Below are 19,776 nucleotides of genomic sequence, written 5' to 3'. Positions count from 1 at the left end.
AACCCAGAATTCTGTAGGATGGAGCCATGGCAGCTAATGTGGTGCCAAACTGCGTTGTTTCTATAGTGTACAGTATATGCACCCTAGAGAAGTAGCCACAGTGCAGGAATAAACCAAGTTGACATCACTTTAACTGTCATGGGCTCCCTCCTGTGGAATCCTGGGATTCCTAGTTTTGGGGCAATAAAACTACAGCATTTAAAGCAGATTGACACTGCTTTAACTGACACGACTCCCTCCTGTGAAGTCCTGGGATTTGTAGCTTGGTGAAATAAAACTACGGCATTGTAAAAGTTTGACATTGCTTTAACTGTCATGGCTCCCTCCTGTGGAGCCTTGGGATTTGTAGTTTGATGAAATAAAACTAAAGCATTGTAGCAGATTGACACTGCTTTAATGGTCACGGGTTCATCCTGTGGAACCCTGGGATTTGTAGTCTGGTGAAATAAAACTAAAGCATTGTAACAGATTGCCACCGCTTTAACTGTCATGGCACCCTCCTGTGGAATTCTGGGAATTATAGTTTGGTACAATAAAACTACAGCATTGTAGCAGATTGACACTGCTTCGTCCTGGGATCTGTAGTTTGGTGAGGCATCCAGCCTGGTCTCCCAGAGAGCTCTGCAGGTGCCACTGCAAACTCCAAACCCTAGTACTCCGTGGGGGCCGGGAGCCATGACAGTTAAAGCGGTATTGAACCGCTTTAATCCTGCCGTGTGGGTGCCTCCTCCTCGCCCACCTTCCAGCCCCGAAGGGAGAAAGGCGGAGACATTGAGGCCTTCGCCTCCTTCTCCTCTCTGAGGGGGAAGGAGAGCCTCGTCGTTGGAGGAGGACGTGGGGCCGGCGCTTCCCGGCGTCTGTTGGAGGCCGAACTGGTATCGTGGCCTTTGCTCCGCCGAAGGGGAGGACGAGCAGCGCCCCGAGTAGGAAGTCGAGGCGGCGGAATGCTCCGCCATTTTGTCAACCTCAGAGGGGCCCAACTTAGCAGGGCGGGCTGTACCATCACAACCAATACAGGGGTTACTTAATTTCTGTAAAACTCCCCATTTTTGTAAAAATTAGCCCGGGAAAGACAAACGGGCCCGTTCATTATTGGTTTTCTTTGCTTATAAAGAAGCTTCCCCTTCTTACAACAAGAAAAACACAACCCACACAGGGAGCAACCCAAAATAGGACACCCCTATAATATGAAGTAGTTCAGTCCGTTTAATCAACACAGGGCTCCACAGACCCGGATGGATGGGGTTTTTCTACATTGCAGCACTACACTCTTATGGTGCTGCTGTTCCACTTTAACTGCTCTAGCTGCTTCCTCCTGTTGCATGCTGGGATTTGGAGTTTTAACGAGAGGCATTTAGAATTCTCAGCCAGAGAGCGCTTAGGCCTCGCGGGACTACAAACCCCACAATGCAACAGGAGGCAGCCATAGCAGTCAAAGTGGCATAGCAGCACTGCAAGAGTGTAATGCCTTAATGTGTTTCATTAGCTTTATAGATTGAATCCTAACTGCAGGGATAATCCAAATTGACACCGCTTTAACTGCCATGGTTTAAGACTATGAAAAAAAGTCTGTCAGATGCCACGACAAATCCCAGAATTCCATAGCATTGTTTCTGATTTATGGAGACCCTAAGTCCATCAGTATTATTATACCCAAAATGCAGGAGGGCAGGGCTCTGGCTGAAGGTGGCTTTAGCTCTAACACTTCAAAAGCCAATGTTGTTATATCCATCCCAATGGAGTGCTGTGGGACAGATTAGTATGTGACCACCCTGTTAAGTTATGCCAGTGTTTTGTCCAGTTTTGCCCTCTATTCTGATGTACTGAGCTGGGGATGTGAAGTCAGTTAGAGCATATTAAAAGGAAGGAGACAGGTTGTGTTCACAGGGCCGCTACTATTCGGATGTGAGAATGGCAGAGCATCAGACATGTTGCCAAACATCTCCCATATCTGACTAGTCTTCTGTTGCTGTAATATTTTCTCATAGCTCTAACAATTTAATCATTGCAGATTTTATCTCATATTTCCATTGTTTTTTTAACTGGGTGACATGAATAAAATAGACATGCCTTCCCATCAAATTTACTAACAAAAAGGATGAAATAATTAAGGGAAGAGGGATGTGCGTTGGCAGATTAATTATTCAACACTGGAATGGAGACTTTGAGCAGTCATTTACATCTTGTTCAGACCAGTCTATCTTCTCATTAGGATCTTCTTTGATTTGCTGATAGACCTGGAGGGTACTACCTCCACAAAGAGAAATTTTTGGGGATTCAGTATGGAGATAAATACTGCCTCAGTTGTGGAAGTATTACAAGGGAATCACTTGGTTCCCAAGATGGTAACAAAATATTGTATATGCATCTCAACAGTTGCTTCTCATTTCTCCTTCCATTTTTTCAGGAGCCCCCTGCCCACATCAGGTGAAGCATCTGTGGATGTTTGGAAGAAAAAAAGAAAAAGAAAAGAAAAAGGCAGTTTTCAACCATTTGCTTTCTTTGAATGGGATCCAGGGACAACCACTCTGAAGTGCTGGAATTGCCAATTCTCTAAGTAGCAAGCAAATTATTGTTTCAAGTGCAGGTTTGCTGACTGGACTCATGCAGTAATCTGGTACAATAATGTTGATCAATATGCTTGATGTTGATCAAGCAATTTATGTTAATGTTGATCAACAAATGATGTTGGAAAATAGGGAGTGGGATACAGTCATCAAAATTCTATGCAGCAGTAAGCAAGTTGCTGTCCTCTAGATGTTACAGAGTTCAACTCCAATCAAACCCAGTTAGCATGTCTAACAGGAAGGAACTGAGAGAATTGCAGTCAAGGGTCTAGAGGGCATTGGGTTGTCTGACCCTGATCTGTCAGTATTTAAAGCAGAAAAAGAAATATACACATTAGCCACACTTGACACCAGTGGCCTGAATCTCAGCACTAGTCAGCTCCAAGAAATCTAATTAGGAAGGCAGAAGGCAGCTTTATCAAAACATTGAGGGATTTCTTCAGTTAAAGATGCATGTTACATGCAGGAGAATCTCAAAAGGAAATGTAATCAAATACATGTTTTTACACATCCATTAGACAATGGCTAGGCATTAAATTACACACTGGCATGGTTTCCTTCAATAAGTTACTTTTCCCAATTAAGCCATGTTTCTAAAGAAGTTTCCAGTTATTTTTTGCAAATTAATCATCTACAATATAGGTCATCTTTACTAATATCAACATTTTTGCTTTTCAATGAAGTGAAGATTATGGAATTCTAAAATACATTTTAGGTTACCGTAAATACACCAGCAAATTAGGAGAGCAAGCAGCTGATTTTTATTTGCTTATTGTGCCAGGAAAAAAAAATAGACTCCATGGCTATGATGATATCACACTGAATACCAAGTCAAAATTGGAAATTGGCTGTAATGAAAATCTGATCTGAAGTTTGTAGTCAGATCTCCACAGCAACATTCAGATGCTTAATCACATTGGACTGTATTGTTCTGCTTCATCCTCTGTCTAATGAACTGAATAGTGTTAAGCAACCATGCACACCAGGCTCTATATTTAATTCTGACATCAAATCCAGCATAAGAACAGCATACAATAGTCTCAGCTGTCCCTCCCCTCCCCTGGTTTCTGTTTCTAACCATTAAGGTTGCAAAAGCAGGCTTAATGTATGTAGACAGAACCACTGCGTGAAATCAAAGAATGAAGCATTTTGTTAGAAAGTACTTACAATTCCTTTTCTCGATCCAGCATGCAAGAACCTTAAATGCAACTTGAAGCCATTTTATTCTAATCTTTCAAAGCTGTTTTTTCAAGATTCTCAGCTAACAGAACACAAATAATGCAATGGACCATGGACAATTTAAGACTTTACTTTACAATTAGCTTTAATTTGTTTCAAGCAGAATCCCATTTCATACTCAGCCAAGTTACAAATGCACAATTGTGACAAATGTGAAATGGAGGCACTTCTAGAGTTCCAGCAGAAGCAGATAATTCATCCTGTAGAAAACAATTTTCTTCTATAGCTTTTATTTAAAACTATATACAACTATTTTAACTGCTACTTAAACTGGGATTCATCACAGTTATAATAAATAATGTAGAATAAAGGAATCAATTATACAATTCAGGAATGCCATCAGTTCAAACCAAATTACATTATAATTATTAATCTTCATTAAAGATGTCACTAGTACCATAATTTTTTGTTATCATGTAGTACAAGTAAATGTAATTCCAATTGGATAAAAAACTATAGCAGTTCTTGCACAGGAACTCAAGTGCATAAAGTGTCACTGATGAAAGCAAGTAATTTTCTCTCAATACAAACAGTGCTCTAGACAATTCACTGTCCAGTACATGCTGTCACCAAGAGCAAATGATTGGGTCATAAATATAAAGTCACACAATTCAAGTATTCCTCTACTGTGCCTAATACAGTATATTTTGATGTAACGTGACTAGAACAGAGCCCAGAGGCAAACATTTATAGAGACATTTTAATGTGTATGTACATCTGTTACTGAAAACCTCAAGCATATGTAACATCATTTATTTACTTTGGATACAGTCCACATATAAAATGATAGTGCTTACAATAAAGTGGAGATTTATCATGTAAACAACATTTAGAAATGTCTTCTGATGGAAAAATTCAAAGCAGCTGATTATGGCAATGCTGTATATATTAAAACCTAGCTCGCAAGTTCTGGCTGTACATTTACTCGTTGAAGGATCTCTTCAGGCATACAAAACACAGGGTTTACAGGCTTAATTTGCTCTTCTCCCAGTAATGATAGTCCAGCAATTCCAAACAAGGTATGAAATGGATCCACCTATAATACATCCAAATATACATTAAAAAGCATTAGCAGTGGGTTTACATGAAATTATGTATTTTGAATGATTAACAGAAACCTATCAAAGAGGACTCAGGAGTCTAACTTAAGAATGAGTCTCAATAAATAATTTACTAGCTATTCTCAAATTTCAGAATGCAGTTAACACCTAGGTGTGCATGTCACAGAAAATACAAACTGATTAACCAAGAGGCAGTACATCAGCAAGTCAAGGAATCATCAAAATAGTTTTCTGGTTTCATTTATCTAGACACTCAGTAGGCTAGACTGAAATACACATCTACTATGACAAGATGCCACAGCCAGAATCCAGAGAAAGCTATCTTGTAATTTTCTCTTCTCCAGGCTAAACATACTCAGCTCCCTAAATCTCTCCTCATAAGGCATGTTTTCCAAACTCTTCACCAGCTTCTCAACATCTCATGCGTTTCAGTTTCTGAATGTGTATCTATTTGTTCTTATACTATATTGATTTCTGAACCAGTTGGACATTAAGGTACCACTTGGTCCTAGATCTGGTCAGCTCTGGTGATGAAATCAATTCAAGTTGCCTTCAGGTCATATTGTGGAGTGAAAGCCATCTGTTTGGAAAGACAACTATCCTTTAAGGGAATAACCTACCATATCTCCTGGCCTATCAGCAAATCCTCCAGTCTCTTCATCCTGACAAGCCAAAATAAAGCTGCGTAATTTCTCTCTGTCAATCCAATGCAACCTGCCAATTATCTTCAGGGATGACAACACCCACCAGGAATAGCATACATCTGGCAACTAATAAAATGATGAAGTATATGTCAGGACATTGTAACAACAAAAGAAATAAAGATGTTGTTAAATCAGAAACAAGCACTGCACAAAAATACATATGAACTAAATTATCTATTCTGAACAGGCTTTTAAAACATTCTCCCACTCAGCAAAATTTTAAGTAAAAATCTGACACTTTCTTTTAAATAACATGAATTCAATTGCATTTTAATTTCCCTAAGGCCTGTTACAGACTGCCAAAATAAAGCTGCTTCGGGTCTCTTTGGAGATATGCTGTTTAAATGATGCGTGCATCATAAGAATCCGGAAGCTGCACCAAAGATGCACTCCGGTGCTTAGGAATGGAGAGTGGCTTTGGCGCGACCTCCGGACTCTTAGGACCCATGCATCATTTAAATAGCATACCTCCAAAGAGACCCGAAGCAGCTTTATTTTGGCAGTCTGTAACAGGCCTAAGTTTCCTTACTTAACTCTCTTTTTATAAATTGCCTTCCCCTGTTCGTAATCTTTTATATTACCAAAAATTTGTGAGACATCATGCAAAGATGTTAACAGATTTGGCTGATGATGCCCACAGTTAAATGGGGCTACTATCTCAGTGGACTAAACAAACAAATTCAAGCCAAATTAAAAGTGATGTCCTACCATAGCTTTAAAGTGAAAAATACTATTTTTAGTATGATCTCATTTTCCAGATACTTTATAGGCATAAGTATCAAACACAGAATCTTAATTCTCTGACCTTCAAATGTGGTAAAACAGTTTCCTACTGTTTACTCAGAAGCACTGCTGTAATATGCTTGAGTGTTTTCTTCATAAGATTGTACTTAGTAAATCAGCACTTATGAATTACTTTCAATACTGATTTCTATAATAAATACATATATACAACTTGAGTCTATTGGTCTAAAGATTTTGACAGGATTATAAATGCCTCTGAAAAACTTCTATTGCTAAATGCAGTTTTGAATACACATGTGAATTCTTCTTTTGTTTGTAGCTAAGCAATTATGGCTAAATACTGAAACATATAATGACAATGGTGTTTTTGTAGTTTATGAGTTGAATTGGTTGAAGAGTGTAATCCAGATATCTCAAGAGCAGAGTTCCATCCGTGGGACACAATTACAGAAGACCAAGATCAATTTTTAAAACAATTCTTCCATCCCTCACACCCTTGAAACCTTTGGAAATACTTCTTTTTTTGGAGGAGGGGTGTTTGGTTTGCAGGCACAGTCTAAGAAAGGAAGGACAAATTAGAGACAATCACTCCCCTCCATGAGGTGGTTTTGCTGGAGGAAGGAACCTTCGCGTTCATGGAAAAGATGTCTGGATTCAATCTGAATATATTTACAGCCCTCTGTCTGTTCTCGCGGTCTTCGGACACACATCCCTCATTTATGCACAAGGGACGAATGGAAGGAGAATGAATGGGGCTTGAATACAGGCGAAACTACATTTTTGTGAAGGAGTTCAGAACAGATCCCCCCATGAAAAAGGAGTGGCAACTGTATTACACTCTCTGTTTATGAAGTCTGCTTTTGGAACACTTATTTCTCCCTGTGCACCGACTCCACAGCCCCTATACTTTAAAATACAAGTAGTAACGTAATACCTTCTCTGGTCTTCCATTTAGGCCACCAGATGGTAACTGACGTTCACAAAGCCACCAACCTAGTAGGTCAGCATTTATTTGGTGCAGCTGTCCAGTTATGGCCAGAAATCCTGTGCAACAATAGATCTAAAATTACAGATATAAAGTTCATGTCTATTTAAAAATGTAACTATTCAGGTAAAATAAAGGAAGATTACAGTGAAGAATCACAAGGATTTATTGAAAGCTTTAATAAACATGTATCTTCATTGGTAACATTAGAAAAAATTGTAATTTAAACTTAAGTTTGTGTGGGAGCATTTGTGTGGTGGTGTACGAGCGCCTGTTTTGCCCATGTTAAAATGAGTTCCTCATATGCCCTTTGTAGTTTTTCACTACCCAACAAGATGATCCTGTTCCAGCCACTTCTATGTCTAAAGCTATCAGGCTCAAAATGCCTGTCCTTCTAACATAATCTTTCCATTTAATCATATTTAGCTTTGAACTTAACTGTAATGATAATAAGAATGTATAGCTGAACTTAATCAGCAGCTGTATTTTCACAGCCAGGTTTCAGATTCCAGTCCTTAGTTTCCTTGTCCAAACTGCAAATAATATTTAGCGGCAAGAAAATAAAACAATTCTTACATTTCACAGTGCACAATGGTAAGCCCTCTCTTGTTTCTAAGCAAACTTGGGGAAATAATTGCTTGCTCATTAAAGCAGGATCCAATGAGTTCTGCTTGTGGAACTGCACGACCAGGAGTGACACCCCCTCAACTGCAGCCCCTTATTCATACAGGCTCCCAAATTCACTTGGGAAGAATGGGAAACACCCCTGAGTGAGTTTTTAGTGGCATGGGAAAGAAAGTTATGTTGTGCTGGTGCACAATTACCAGGAGAGTAATTCAGTCCAATATTATGTAGAACCCGGGATTTTCAGTCACAACTATTATTTTTGGAGGTGAGACTTTATTTAATAAGGTGTACTACTTACCTGTCCTGCATGAGATTCAGATCCTGGTCTACAACCAAATCCCCCATCAAAGTTCATACAGGACAACACAAATTCTACCGCTTTGTCCATATCAATTGCATCCAGTTTCCCCTGAATAGCAAATTGCAATTAACTTTATATTAATACAATGAAGAATCAACCCTAAACATATTAGTAAATACATGCCTTAAACCTTTTCTTATTAAAAATAGATGAAATTGAAACAATAATTCTTCTGCAATGCATGACAGATAGCCTCTGCTTGTTTTACGACTCCTTCCTCAATAAGGAATTAATTTGAAACACAGTGTGGGTTCCACCATACACTGAAAAATAAGCAGGTATCTCAAAGAATATGCATTTTTATGAATCAGTGATCTGTATTTCATCACAATCACCTTTTGATGAGAAGCCAATGTCTCCTCATCTGACAAACAAAAGCCCTGGAATATAAAAACTGAAACATGGTGTTCTATGATTTTCATTTTAGATGGAAAGTCTGGGAACATTGGGTATCACACACTAAGGGCTTGGATCTATGTACACTATGGTTTTGGGGGTGGGAGTACTCAAAATATGATACAGTCTCATTTACTGCAACAATTTATTTTGTTTTTCTATAAATACTTGTTACTGTTCTTTGGATTTCATGTCCTGTATAAACATACTGATGTAGGTCTATAAAGCACAACTATCAGATACTGCAAGATTTGTCTCACAACTCTGGAAACATTTCTTGCTAATGATATTGTGGCAAGCTTTCTATCTCAAGTAAATTAAGGTTGGCTAATCTGAAATCCTTCCTTATCCACAACAATTTAAGCAGCTGTTTCCAATCAGGGAACAAAACTTACCAGAAGAGCTAGTGTTGCTACTGCACAAAAAGAAAACCTTGTATCTATTTCTCCTGCAAGAAATAAAAGACATGTACATTTGGGTAGGAGAATGTGACTTTTCATAATTCGTAACACTACTTATGTACTTGTGAAGAACATAGATTCAACCATCCAGGAGTTAAAAATATTTTTTAGAATATAGAAATTCCAAAAAGGAAACCTGGATTTTGCAATTTTATTTAACGGAAACCACTTTACTTCCATGCATTTAATGGGCCTTGAGCATCCGTGGGTTTTGTTATCCATGGGACCAAACCTCATCAGATACCCAAGGCCCACTGTAGCAAAATTACAAAACATTCAGACCTAAATTATAATTTGTTAAAATAGCACCTATACCCTTAGTGAAACAGCAAAGGCAACCAACGTACAGAATAAAAATTATTCACAGATCTCAGAGTAATTCTAGAGCTAATATTGTAATATAACATCAGCCTTAGTCAGATAAATACTATCAACTCATCATAGATCTGGGAAGACAGCAACTGATACAAAACTATATAGGACTACAATTAGAATCCCTCTTACTTTCTGAACTTGCACATGCAGCAGCATGTAAATTACACAAGAAAAGTTCATAAACAAGCAGGTGGAAAATATATATATATATATATTTCTTTGCATCATAACAAATAAAGGGAATCATAAATATATATTTTTTTAAATGTTACCCCATCTATCTCCAGCAAATGACCCATCCTCCTTTTGCAGGTTCTTTACATAATGTACAATCTTATTTGTATCAACAACCTGGAGACTGTCATACAAAGTCAGAATCTGCAAAATAAAAACAGTCAAATTAACTTTTCTACAATCAAAAGCTTTCACAGAAATTGCCTAGATAATCCCCAAACAGTTTGGAATATCAACAAAATATACTGGACTGGATGTCCTATCTAAAACAGAGCTGGTGAAATCAACGTGGCTTCATTAGTGTTTTCATTAACACATGAATGACTGCAATTTTTGTAATGAATTAATTTGAGGATGTAACATTGGTCATGCTGTAAGAATATTAAATATTAAACATTGAATACATCTCATGACTAATTTAATACTTTAATGTGACCAACAGTACCAAGCTCAAATAGATTTGATGTGACAAAATTACTTCACGGAGAAAATACTATCAATTACTTATGTGTTTTATTTGGACAATGGTAAGGCTGACTAATTAAGTCCCAAGATTTCAATGAGTCTACTTTTTAGTGCACCATAGCTTTTAAAACTTTTAAAATCCAGTACAGTGGACTCGCCACATTTACTGAGGTTAAGGGTACAGGACACCCGTGAAATGGGAAAAAACACAGATTTTAAAAAATACATTCTTTCTTATCTGAGAGAACACCTATCTAGCAATCTCTAGGCCTTCCAGGGCAATTCTTGTTGGGTATTGCAACTCTCCCATGCTGACATATGCTGACATATTTTAAGTGCAAGTTTGTGGTAACCTCCTGTTTTTTGAACACACCCTCTCACTTCCTTCAAGCACTTTTCTTAGTCTCCATTTTGTCTCCATGTGGTCAGCATGTTTCTTTTAAGATGTTGACAAACTTCTAAATGCCTTTTTTCAAGTAGCATGTAGAACTTCTTCTTTATCTTTACCATAAAGCTGTGCCTATGTATTTTTGAGACTTCAACTCCCAGAATTCCTGAATAATAATAATAATAATAATAATAATAAATTATTTGTATTTCCTGCCTCTCCCTGCAGATCGAGGCGGGATTACAACAGATAATAAAATCAACAATAAAATACAAGATACAGTACAGTTGTCACTAGGCTTGTGCGGGGGGATCCATTCCGGACCCCCTCCCCGCACAAGCCAAAAAACGCATAAGCTCGCGTCACACTCGATCGAATGGGGCTCATGCTTGCATTGCGGGAGAGCATGGGCGCGTGGGCCATTCACTCTCCCATTGCACAGCTTTCGCGTAAGCTGGAAGCCACGGGGCGCCTGCCTATAGCACGGGTGCGCTGTATTATCTAAAAATACAATCAATACAACAAACAAATAAACTACTACCAATCACTAATGACCAAATCGTCATCTGTTTTCCATGCTATCAAATTCAGAAGCGGGAGTGTTCTTTGAGATCAGCTATAGAAGGTCAGATGGATAGGCCTGCTGGAAGAGATCCGTCTTAAGTGCCTTCTTCAAGGCTTCTAAGGTAGTAATAAGACAGAACTCTTCCGGCAAACTGTTCCATAGTTTAGGGGCTGTGGCTATAAATGCTTTATGGGAAGAGGTAATTAGTCTCGTTTTTGTATATTCCAATAATGTCTTCCCTGATGTTCTGAAAACGTGGTGTGGAATGTGTAGGGCGAGGCGTTACCTTAAGTAACTTGGGCCCAAGCCATGTAGGGCTTTCAAGGTAATGACCAAGACTTTGTATTGCGCCCAGAAGCTCATCGAAAGCCAATGAAGAGATTTTAATATTGGAGTAATATGGTCTGATCCTGATGTTCCCATGATCAGTCTGGCTGCAGTGTTTTGGAGCAATAGCCCCATGTAGAGCACATTACAGAAATCTAAACGAGAGGATACCAGTACATGTACCACTGCTTCAAGGTCCCTCTGGGCCAGGTAGGGGCGCAGTTGGCCTATCAACTGAAGTTGGTACCAAGCACTCCTGGCCATCGCCTCCACCTGAGATGACAGCTGTCCAGGAGCACTCCTGAACTGCAAACTTCATTCTTTAGGGAAAGTGTGACCCCGTCCAGGACTGGTCAGCAAATCTCCATCCTTGGATCAGGGGTACCTAACGCAAGCATCTTCGTTTTCTCTGGATTCAGCTTGAATTTGTTTCCCCTCATCCAGCCCATTACCGACTCAAGACAGGCATTTAGAGGAGAGATGCCATCCTTGGTCACTGCAGCAGTCGGGGCATACAGAAGTAAATTTGGGTGTCATCAGCGTACTGATAACACCGTGCCCCATGTCTCAGGATGATGTCTCCCAGTGGCTTCGTGTAAATGTTAAACAGTATGGGAGACAGAATGGCGCCCGGAGGGATGCCACATGTCAGCTCTCTTTTACGAGAGCAGCTGTCTCCGAGCATCACCATCTGGAATCTGCCTGAGAGGTAGGAATGGAGCCACTGGAATGCAGTGCCTCCAATACCTAACTCCTTCAGGCGTTCCAGAAGGATACCATGGTCTATGGTATCGAATGTCGCTGAGATGTCCAAGGGCACCAACAGGGTCACACTTCCCCTGTCGATGCCCAGACAGAGATCATTGACCAAGGCGACCATGGCAGTCTCAACTCCATATCCTGCCCTGAAGCTGGTTTGAAATGGGTCTAGATAATCGGCTTCATCCAAGACAGCATGGAGTTGGAAGGCAACTGCCCTCTCGATCACCTTGCTCAAGAATGGGAATAAGGAGACCGGCCTATAATTGTTTCTTATCAGGGGATCTAGGGAGGGTTTTTTCAAGAGTGGTTTAACCACCGCTTGTTTGAGCTTAGATGGAAATTTCCCTTCCCTGAGGGATGCCTTGATTATACAGTTGATTGAAGCAATGCTGTTACTGCATCCCATCCCTGAGCGGTCAACCAAGATGGGCAAGGATCAAGGGAGCATGTTGTCTTCCTTACACATCCAAGAAACTTGTCCACTTCATCATTATTTACAAGCTCAAAATGATCCAGTCTAACATAATCCACGGAGTCACTGGATACCTCTCTTACAGTTTCCGTTGTAATACCGGCATCAAGATCGACCCTCATCTGAGAGATTTTATCAGCAAAAAAGTAGGTGAATTTGTCACAGCAGGCTTTGGTTGGTTCTAAAAGAGGGTTCAGGGTAGGAGACCGCTGGGTTAACTCTTTAAGCACCCTGAACAGTTCTGCTGGACGAGACTCTGCTGATGCGCATACTGACTGGGACTTCTGGGAACTGAAGTTCAAAACACCTGGAGGCCCAAAGGTTGAGAACCACTGCTTTAGATGAAGATTCTTGTCTCATCTTTTGCTAGGCTGATACACATGTGTGAGGAATGGTTGGCTAGTCTTCTGTTTCTCATGTTTTGCTGGAAATGATCTGCTGTTGAAATGTAACAATACCCTAACAATTCTAAGGTCAAGATCTGCCAGAAGTTGACCATGAAATTACTCTGGAGGACCTACAAATGCCTAGAGAAATGTTATCTCTAGGAATCTCTGGGTCCTCCAGCATGGCTTTTGACAGAAGCTGACCATAGAGTCACACTGGAGGACCTAGAGATTCATAAAGAGAACATATTAAGCAAATCTGTTAATAATCAAAGCCGCAAAAGTCAAAGCCGCAAATGTGGAGGTTTGACTGTCAGGTGTTAGTTAGGGAGCCCTGTCAGAGGACCTTGAAAAATTGATTTATTTTTTTTTCCAAGTTAAAAGATCAAATATGTGGCAATTCTGCCACATTTCTGTCTGGCCTAATTTAAGAACAAGGAGAGGCCTTTTCAAAGCAGGAACTGACCTATCTGGCTAGGGAGGAGACGTGGCAAAATTCCATCATCATCTGGGGACATCTGTGGCATTTTTCTTCAAAAACCTTTAGTTCTGGAGGCTCCAAAACAGCACTGGGGGCACACTTCCTCCTCATTCCATGGCAGAAAATGCCAAACTCATCTAACTCTACCAAAATCTCAGATGACAAAATTATCATACGACATGCATGAAAGCTTTTTCATCCCAGGCTTTTCCCCACCACTCTTCATATTGAAGTATTATTCCCTCTTTTAAGTCAAAGAATTTGGGAGAGCTGTTAAACCAACAAAAAATCTACACATATGCAAGCTTGGACTGTTCTCCAGTAGTGGGGGTTGGGCAATTGTTGGAGACCACACTGGCCTCTCAAGGGAACAAAGTCAGCAGCATCCTGATTGCAATGCCCCCATCTTCAACAACCCTCTCTCCCAACCCTCCAGGGTACGTAAGGGCAATTTAGTCACATTCAGACCCATTTTAAGTCCAGGAGAGTACACTTCTAGGTCACTTACCATGAGAAAAAGGGCATCTCCTAGATTCCAAATACTCTAAAACAAAATAAAACTTAACACCCATCCACTGTGGGATGTGGTGGAGAGCACACGTTCCCCATTCTTGTTCTATAGCAGTGGTTCCCAACCTTCCTAATGCCGCGACCCTTTAATACAGTTCCTCATGTTGTGGTGACCCAAACTCATGAAATTATTTTCATTGCTACTTCATATCTGTAATTAAATAGATGTTTTCCAATGGTCTTAGGCAACCCCCATGAAAGGGTCATTCAACCCTCAAAGGGGTCCCGACCCACAGGTTGGGAACCACTGTTCTATAGGATACTGAAAATTGTAAAAACAATATATTCACAATAACCTTCTCAGGTCTCAGAGTAATTCTAGAGCTATGGATTAAAACTACATCAATTGTAGTTTCAGATAAAAACTGCAGAATTCATCATTGACCCAAGGAAGTACTGATGCAATGTGTTCCACTTCAAAAATATGTACAATTTGCAAAATCCCCACTAAGCTTTGAGGAAAATTCAGACCTAGTGTTAGGATGTGCAGAAAAGACCTGAGATACTATTGCTCTGTCATTATAAAATGGTTCTGTGCTGATCTTTAAAGACAAAACATCAAAAAGCCAGAAGCAGACAATAGCTTTGTAAAGATCATCTCCAAATCTTCAACTGCATGCAGACATTGGGCTTTTCAAAAAATATTATCAGGCTAGATGATTGCAGCATGACATTTTTCATCAGATATACTAGAGAAGAATCCTGTAAGACTCAGCCTGTATATTATTGTTGACCTGTAGTTGAGCCTAAAAAGGGCATTACAGTGTGCCCTTGCAATCTGCGGGGATCTGTTCCAGATCCCCTGCAGACAGTAAAAAACATGGGACCTTAAGTCCCATTCTTCTTAGTGGGCACAAGCTCCTGCAGCCACAGGCACACACACGTCCATTGAGAAAGCCAGGGCTTGCTGTCCGCAGAAGCTCAAACCACACATGGCAAGTCCGCGCTTGGCGCAACCACACTATATTTTGTAGCTAACTGTTGATAAGGCTCAACTGAATAAGAGAAAACTCATATCTGAAAAAGCAATATTTAACTGATACTCAACAGCCCTACGATGTATCAAGTTTTAGTAGAGGAAGATCAGAAGATTAGCTATAATAAATCAATTCACTAAAATGTGTGTTTACCTGGACAGCACTAAGGGTATATAACAGGTGAGGATCATGACCTATGCTTGCACTTATTCCTCCACATTCATGTTGACATGATTTGATAAACTCCAGAATTTCTTCTTTGCTCATACGATGCAACTGTCCCATAAGATCCATTACTGTCAATCCCCAATAAACACCACTCATTCTTAAATATTCTGACATACAGTATTCCTGGGGGAAAAAGTATAATATTTTAGTTCCTAAAATGATAGAAAAAAAGCAGGCAATTCTTTACAAAGTAGAATGTTGCTAGTAGCAGCTACATTTTCCCAGAAAGATCTCCAGCTTTTGTAGAACAGTACAAATGACAAACAAATGACTACCTCCCACATATTTAACTAACTTCTCCAGATACCTCAAAGGGCTCAAACTGCTTTGTTCCAAAGATAAAATAATCATTTTGTCTACTATGTCAGTATTTACCCATGTAGTAGGTATTAGTTCTACATAATCAACTATCATGCTTTTGTTTTTTCATCTGCTTATATCATCACAGCAATTTTACGTTAGATTAAGATTAAAATTACCTATTCCAAGCATTACTTCAATCTAAATAATTTTTGATCTCAGCATTCAGCTCTTTCTCCAATTGCCTGCATGTCATGTCTTCAGAACAATGGTCTAAATGCACACTGACTGTATAACTAAGGGCCTGAACAGACAGGCCAAAATAAAGCTGCTTCAGGTCACTTTGGAGGTATGCTGTTTAAATGATACATGCATCTTAAGAGGCCAGAAGCTCCGCCAAAGCTGCGCTCCATTCCTTAGGACTGGAGTGTGCCTTTGGCGCGCCTTCTGGCCTCTTAAGATGCATGTATCATTTAAACAGCATACCTCCAAAGTGACCCAAAGCAGCTTTATTTTGGCTTGTCTGTTTGGGCCCTAAGTTTCCAAAATCAAGAAAACTCCTATTAAAAACAAATTATGGCCTGGAGCCTGTAGTGTTCATATGTTAGAGCTTGCTTTAAAATTTTTATTACATACATATTACATACATACTTTCTAGATTGTAAGCCTGAGGGCAGGGAACCATCCAATTAAAAAGATTGTATGTACAGCGCTGTGTAAATTTACAGCGCTTTATAAATAAAGGTTAATAATAATAATACTCTGATGAAATGAGTTATGGAGTACTAGCAAGCAACTGTGAAAGATAAACCCTATACATGCTGGAACCCTGTGCAAATAACATTATGCACAGCTGTATACAAGGTAACTTCCGTAACACCACCAGTTATTGTTGACTGTACCACTATCCTAAGCAGCTGTATGACATGATTTAGTCCTTAAATGGTACTGATCAAGGTTAACATTTATTTATTATTATTTAACATTAGCCCTTTATCTTTACACCAAATTATTTTATAAAGGAAACCGGAAGTGAAGATCAGAATACAATCACATGCTAGCTGGTTTACAATCCAGTTTACAATGATGTTTCTTAGGTCTCAGTGTAATTCTAGAGCTAAAGAGCTAAATCTTCAGCTTTGGAGTCAGATAATACATGCCAGGTTACATCACTGACCTAGAGAAAACATCCGCAATTCATGAACTAATACATTTCCCCTATACTCAATATGCAAGTCGTTGTATAAACTATGTTAGGAGAAATAAAAGAGCTACTGAATGCATATCAAATGTGATACTCACATAATCATCCTTCTTTGTTCCATAAGCAGCTATGTAGTCTGCATGCTTCTCTAAGAACAATGTAGTTGGTGCGTCGTTTTTTATTGTGACATCTTTTTGTGGCGTTCCCTAAAAAATATTGTAGAGTAAATTATTTTCAAAGGTGGTCTTCATCTGAATTCTATGTTACAACAAATGTAATACAAATGCAGAAGGAAAAATACTTGTGTGCGTGCGTGCGTGCGTGCACACACACACTTAAGATCTTAGCCCTATTCTCAATACTGTTGCCTCTCCTTCCCCACCTGGTGGAACTGAGCCTGAACATCACTTGCAGCACTTCTGCAATTGGCTGCCTGCCATCAAAGAGGCCATTAAAGACAGGGACCACGTGTTGCTCATTCTCAATTTACCAAAGAAGTTTCAAACCACAATGTAGGCATTTTCCCCGCTCAAAATGATGTAGATTTCCAATGTTGCTTTACTCATTCTAATGCTACTTACTGTACTAATGAAACTGTGTAACCCAAACTGCCTGAGAGGGAGTTCGCCAGGCAGGTCCACTAGCCTGGGAGAAGGAAGAGCCCTCCCTCCAGTCCATCTGCCTTGGTCCAGGCCCTAGAAGGAGAGAAGAACCACTGGACCTCATCCCCTTTCCCTCCATCATTCCCTTCTCCTTTTGTGTCATGTCTTTTAGATTGTAAGCCTGAGGGCAGGGAACCGTCTAATTAAAAATAATAATTGTAAGCTGCTCTGAGAGCCTTTAGGGCTGAAGGACGGGGTATAAATACCTAAATAAATAAAAAATAAATAATAAAATTTAGCACTTTTCTTCCACACAAACTTTGCTGAAGCAATTCTTAATGCAAACACTAATGTGAAAAGTTAGTTATTAAACAGACTAAACTAAACCTAGAATTTAACTCAATTTGTGGTCTCCAAAAATGTGCTCAGTTACCAAACTTTTTTTTTTTTGGGGGGGGTACTTTAAACTCAAAATTGAGCACAGCTTTCCAGCCACCTTAATAGTATTTCAGTTGTATAAGAACCAAAGGAAAGAGCACATGGCTCCATAGTTACTGGGTCGGGTGGTTACAGGAAGAAGATGGCGGCAGCAGTTAATACTCACTTTGCTGGGAGCTGGCAGATAACCTAACAGACTAGTTCAAAAAAGTACGTCAACCTAATCCAGAAAAGACTTTCTAAAGAGAATCCTAATGTACACAGTTCTTGCTTTAGTACTATCCACTGACTGTACATTGAAGTTCAACCTGCACCATATTTACTTAGGAGACAAAACATTAGGAACTCAGGCCAAAATACAATTGGAACAAAACAATGTGATTAGGATAAATCAGTGAAATTTCCATAGATCTCGATTTCCTAAATTCCCATTGATACAACGGACCCACTACAGCTAGAATTAATAACTGGGTTCAGGCTCTAACAGTAAAATACTTGGCTCCTCCTTTGCTGTTGTGGAGTTTGTGGGGAGGGAAAAGAAGTTCCTATGTTCCTAACTTAAGGTGGGGAAAAGATAGTCCCATTACAGCTGATAAGAACAGCTCAGATCTAGGAATTTTAGGAAGGGGGAAAAAGGGTGGACCTATTCTCTTTTTAGAAGGGCCTTAACGTCTGTTGTTGTTGTTGTTGTGTGCTTTCAAGTTGTTTCTGATTCTCTCTTCCAGTGCAACTTTTAGTTGAGGTTGACCACAGAGATGCACTGAAGGACCTAAAGGTCTCTAGAGAGAACATCTCAATCCAATCCGCAAAGAGCAAAGCTGCAAAGGAGTGTGCTTTCCCTCGAGGTCCAGAACACACTGCAGAAATAGTCCAGTTTGAGGCCGCTTTGGCTGCCCTGGCTCATTGCTAGGGAATCCTGGGAATTGTAGTTTATTGTGGCACCAGAGAAAGCTCTCTGACAGAGAAGGCCTAATGTCTCACTAAACGACAGTTCCCCAAATCCCTTAGCATTGAGCCAGGGCAGTTGAAGCGGTCTCGAACTGGATTATTCCTGCAGTGTGTTTGGGGCCATAACACTGGAGAAATCACCCGGTTTGGCAGCTCTTTCAATGTGTCTTGGCTCAAGGCTATGGAATTCTGGGAGTTGGAGTTTGTTGGGGGCCCAGAATTCCATAGCCTTGAGCCAAGACACATTGAAAGAGGTGCCAAACCGGGTGATTTCTCCAGTGTGGATGCAGCCTTCGTTCCTCGTACGCCGTCCTTTGGAAAAAAACAACCTACATTTCACAGTCGCTTCCAAGCGAAGTCTCGGAGGTGGTGACCCAGGCCAATCCCAGGCCGCTGGAGCAACGCCCGCGAGGGGCCGAGTTTGCCCGCCACCGTCCTCCCCATTGGAGCGCGCGGCGTCCCTTGAGAACCCTCAGCCTCGCAACGCTCCATCTCCTCCTCCTCCTCCAGCCTGGCGCTCTTCTCCCGGACGCTCACGTGACCCGCGTGGAGCCTGCCGTTACTCGTTCATGAGCGGCAGCTCGGTTGGCCAATCACTGCGTTTTCCTCATTGCCCCGCCCCCTCCGCCAGGGTTCCAAATTCCCCCCCCTTCGGCCTGGAGCCCTCCACAGAAAACCCAACAACTTGGAGGGGGGGCGCAGTGAGGGGGGGAGAAAGGGGGCGGGGCGAGCAGCGCGCGAAGGAGAAAGGAAGGAAGGGGGGAGGGTAAAAAAGGGAACTCGCCTTTCAGCAAGTTGCCACTTACCATGTTGGCACATCCGCTGCACCCAGCCCAGTGCCCACTGCGCCTGCGCGCCTCCCTCGCGTCACGTGGCGGGGGGCAGGGGAGGTGTTTCCCGCCTCAGGCA

The 19,776-nt window shown here is 40.6% G+C and overlaps 2 protein-coding genes and 3 non-coding genes across 5 annotated transcripts in view; all 5 read right to left on the bottom strand.

The window, feature by feature from the left end:
• Nucleotides 1–970, bottom strand: part of MSH4 (mutS homolog 4) — a 61,703-nt gene extending 60,733 nt beyond the window's left edge. Inside the window, exon 1 of the mRNA XM_089515467.1 lies at nucleotides 740–970. Coding sequence (XP_089371593.1) covers nucleotides 740–956 — 217 coding nt within the window. The 5' untranslated portion in view covers nucleotides 957–970. The remainder of the gene's footprint in view (nucleotides 1–739) is intronic.
• Nucleotides 971–3,873: 2,903 nt separating this feature from the next.
• On the bottom strand, nucleotides 3,874–19,725 carry LOC149316429 (geranylgeranyl transferase type-2 subunit beta). The gene is made up of 9 exons (XM_089515466.1): nucleotides 19,674–19,725; nucleotides 16,978–17,085; nucleotides 15,301–15,498; nucleotides 9,793–9,898; nucleotides 9,080–9,132; nucleotides 8,226–8,336; nucleotides 7,250–7,375; nucleotides 5,488–5,637; nucleotides 3,874–4,842 (listed from the first exon to the last, which is right to left on the bottom strand). Exons 1-9 carry the CDS (start codon nucleotides 19,674–19,676, stop codon nucleotides 4,702–4,704), a joined length of 996 nt encoding a protein of 331 aa, XP_089371592.1. The 5' UTR covers nucleotides 19,677–19,725; the 3' UTR covers nucleotides 3,874–4,701.
• On the bottom strand, nucleotides 9,510–9,592 carry LOC149316432 (small nucleolar RNA SNORD45). The gene has a single exon (XR_016280774.1). It is a non-coding gene; the product is annotated as a small nucleolar RNA SNORD45 (small nucleolar RNA).
• Nucleotides 14,472–14,556, bottom strand: LOC149316431 (small nucleolar RNA SNORD45). Its single transcript, XR_016280773.1, has one exon. It is a non-coding gene; the product is annotated as a small nucleolar RNA SNORD45 (small nucleolar RNA).
• Nucleotides 16,770–16,853, bottom strand: LOC149316430 (small nucleolar RNA SNORD45). The gene has a single exon (XR_016280772.1). It is a non-coding gene; the product is annotated as a small nucleolar RNA SNORD45 (small nucleolar RNA).
• Nucleotides 19,726–19,776: the final 51 nt, after the last annotated feature.

This window comes from Sceloporus occidentalis, unplaced genomic scaffold, assembly GCF_023333645.1.
Source record: "Sceloporus occidentalis isolate IW3139 unplaced genomic scaffold, rSceOcc1.0.p SCAF_3, whole genome shotgun sequence".
Taxonomy (NCBI): domain Eukaryota; kingdom Metazoa; phylum Chordata; class Lepidosauria; order Squamata; family Phrynosomatidae; genus Sceloporus; species Sceloporus occidentalis.
The sequence above is the reverse complement of the archived record's forward strand: the minus strand, read 5'-3'. Positions and strand labels throughout refer to the sequence as shown.

Coding starts and splice junctions, on each gene's coding strand:
- LOC149316429 (XM_089515466.1), bottom strand. Junction 7,376..8,225: donor CTGAATCTCATGCAGGACAG/GTAAGTAGTACA, acceptor CTGTAATTTTAG/ATCTATTGTTGCACAGGATT. Junction 5,638..7,249: donor TAAATGGAAGACCAGAGAAG/GTATTACGTTAC, acceptor TCATTTTATTAG/TTGCCAGATGTATGCTATTC.